Source organism: Hipposideros armiger, unplaced genomic scaffold, assembly GCF_001890085.2.
Source record: "Hipposideros armiger isolate ML-2016 unplaced genomic scaffold, ASM189008v1 scaffold_51, whole genome shotgun sequence".
NCBI classification, from domain to species: Eukaryota; Metazoa; Chordata; class Mammalia; order Chiroptera; family Hipposideridae; genus Hipposideros; species Hipposideros armiger.
In genome coordinates, this window is record NW_017731401.1 from 367,298 (window position 1) to 370,711 (window position 3,414).

At 43.9% G+C, this 3,414-nt stretch overlaps 1 protein-coding gene across 1 annotated transcript in view; it reads left to right on the plus strand.

Annotated features, from left to right (window-relative positions):
* SRGAP1 (SLIT-ROBO Rho GTPase activating protein 1) overlaps window positions 1-3,414 on the plus strand; it is a 300,419-nt gene that overhangs the window by 239,861 nt on the left and 57,144 nt on the right. Inside the window, exons 11-12 of the mRNA XM_019640518.1 lie at window positions 1,400-1,516; window positions 2,636-2,735. Coding sequence (XP_019496063.1) covers window positions 1,400-1,516; window positions 2,636-2,735 — 217 coding nt within the window. The remainder of the gene's footprint in view (window positions 1-1,399; window positions 1,517-2,635; window positions 2,736-3,414) is intronic.

Genomic DNA, 3,414 nt, shown 5'->3' on the forward strand with positions numbered 1-3,414 from the left:
TTAGACTTTATAAGGAAAGGTGGAGTACAACCTAATTGTGGAAGATAAGTTTAAAAACTCCTATGTGATAACATAGAACAGTATCTTTATGGCCATAAGGTGGGAAAAATATTTCTTAAATAAGGGCACAAAAAACAATAATCATAAAGGAAAGGATTGGTAATTTCATTATATGAAAATGAGACCGTTCATCCGAACACTATAGAAAGTGAAAAGCCAGGGTACAGAGTGGTAAAAGATATTTGCAACACATATAACTAATAAAATACTTGTATCTACACCTGCAAATATGTTTTAATAAAAAGACTCATTCCAGAGTCTGAACTAATAAATTTCAGAAATACTAAAAACAAAAACAAAAGACTCATAACCCAATTTACAGTTGAGCAAGAGATTTAACAAAGGGTTTCCAAGAAAGGAATTCCAAATTGCCTTAAACATATGATAATGTGTTCAGTCTCAATCATCAGAGAAATGTGTGTGGAAACCACAATGAGATACCAAAATACAGCCAACACAATGGTTTAAAATTTAAGAGCTGACAATACCAACTCTTGAAGATTTGGAGTAATAGGAATTTTCCTACCATGCCAGTGGGAAGACAAATTGGAACAATAATTTTGGAAAACAGTCTGGCATACCCTCTATGCAGCAATTCCGCTCATGTGTATGTGGCCCAACAAAAATGTGCTCATAACAGTGTTATTCATAATAGCCCCAAATTAGAAATAAGTCATCTACGTATCAACAGTAAAAGGGATGAATTATGATGTATTCTTGCAGTGAATATTTAGCAATGAAATACAAGAAATCAATAAATCTTACTACATAAAGTTGAGCAAAAGAAGCAAGATGAAAATCATCCTTGGATTCCATTTATATGAAGTACAAAAAGGAAAAAACTGATATATAATGTTAGAAATCAGGATAGTGGCTACCTTAGGGGAGGAGAAGCGGATGTGTGGTGGTTGGGAGAAACACAAGGATATTCACAATGTACCATATGTCTTGATCTGAGTGGTGGTCATATAAATGTTCTTTTTGCGATATTCATAAAGCTATATACTTACAGGCTGTGCATTTTTCTGTATGTAGTTTTATTTCAATTAAAAATGTTATTTAAAACAAAAAAAATGTACTTGAGAGAGCACCCAGTGATACATGAGATTTATGAGGACTCAAATGTAAAGTGATGTCCTCCTTAGTCTAATTCTGAAAAAGCCTTTCCTTATATTGGTGACATGGGGTATTCTTTATCTGTGTCTCTCCCCTAATAGATTCTGAATTCTTGGGGCAGGGCTTGTGTCCCCATCTCTGCCTGACAGAATGGGTTCTCAGTGCTTGTTTGTGGGATTCACGAAATAATGTGCTAATGTGAAAAATATGTTTCTGTTCCCAGGTTAAGAAAACAACCGAAGCCACCTTGCAGACAATACAAGATATGGTCACAATCGAGGACTATGATGTTTCCGAATGCTTTCAGCATAGTCGCTCCACAGAGTCCGTGAAATCTACTGTNTCTCTTTCTGCTAATTTTTAATACATCGGAAATGATACCTGACTGTAATTGGCATCCATTCCAAGGTCAGTGATGGAAGGAATGAGTAGATCAGTGAGGAAGGGAAGGCAGCACAGAGGGTCACCTTCACAAGTGGGTTGATGAGTGTTAAAGGATGTGACTAGGCCTGCTTCGGTGTGAGGCGCAAGGCGCAGTGCCATCAAACAATGTGCTGTGTGTTCGGGGCTGAGCTGTGTTCCCCCAGAATTTATAGGTTGAAGTCCTAACCCCCAGTACCTCCAAATAGGACCTTACTTGAAGACAGGGTCTACACATAGGAAATCAAATTAAAGTGAGGTCATTAGGATGGGCACCAATCCAATATGACAATGTCCTTATAAAAAGGGGAAATTTGGACACAGAAATGGAGAAGACAATGTGAAGAGACCGAGAAATGGCCATCCACAAACCAAGGAGGCAGCCCTGGAACAGGACCTTCCCTCACAGCCCTCAGAAGGAAGCAACCCTACCAAACACCCTGACCTCCGACTTCCGCCCTCCAGAGCTGTGAGCCAATAAACTTTTCTTGGTTAAGCCACTCAGCCTGTTGTACTTTGTTACAGCAGTCCTGGAAAACTAATACGGTGTGTTTGGAGCATGAACCCACCAGACAACTTTCTTGTTTTCTCCAATGATTGTAATGTCCTGGGAGAAAAAAGGCCAAAGAGCCAGTCCACAAAATCCCAAAGAAGTCACAGCTCTCCCCCACCATGCACTTCGATCCTTCTCTCAGTCCAGGCCACCTGGGCCGTCCTCCACCGCAGCACCTACTTGAGGTTTTCTGTAAAGCCCTTTTCATGTGGTTGGCCTCGCCTACTAAACCCAACTGCGTTTTCCTGCTGTTGATGAGGCGTCATTACAAGCCTCATACTAGCTGTTTCCTATCTGCCTCATTATCTTCCCCCTTGTGACTTACTAACATGGCTTGTGTGTGTGTCAGAAGCCAGTGCTCTTCTATGTCGAGAACATCCCCGGGGATAATACGTAATCCCAGCCATCGTGTCTGGTGTTTTCTGCCACATCCTTTATTCTTCCTGACAATTCCAAATGTAACCGTGACACTCTGCTTCTGAGGAGGAATTCAGAGAAAAAAGAGAAACAGTGTTGTTGACAATGACAAGGAATCGCATGGCTGCTGCTAGATCCACAGTTTGTCAGCCTGTTACCAAGGGCCCAGGTGAGCATGGATCTTGTCTGGTCCCTGGGCAGATGGTACTGCCTCAAAGACCTTGGTTAATTAGTCTGGTGCAAGGACAACGGGCCTTAAGGTCCCACAGTGGGTCTATTACCAGATTATTGAATAGGTGGGGCACCTGCCAGGTCACTGAACAGGTCCCTGGTGGGCAGGACTGGCCCCAGACCGCAGCTGAGCCAAGCTGTAACTGAGTCATGAGTCCACTTTGGGTTCTACAGCCAGAACCAACGTCTGCAGGTCTGCTTCCAAGAGCACAGATGGGCCTGTCTCCCCCCAGGTCCTTGTGTGGGCAGGACTGCTCCTGGACCACTGCTGCAAGGGTCTGGAGCCAGGATACAGGCCTCCTTCAAGATCTGCTGTTGGACCAAGGTCAGCAGGTCTGCCTCCAGGAGCGTGGACAAGTGTGTCTTCTGGCAAGTCCCTGGGCAGAGTAGGGCTACTCCTGGACCAGGGCTGAAAGGGACTGGGACTGTATCAAGGTCAGCAGGCCTATTACCTGAGACACAGGTGGGCGTAACTCCTCCTGGACCCCTTGGCAGATGGTGCTGGTGACAGGACCAAGGCCAAACAGAACTATCGCTGAGTCCACAATGGGACAGGGCTGTTTCTGGGTCTGTAGCCAGGACCACGGTTGGCAATCCTGCCACCTGGGAACAGGCCT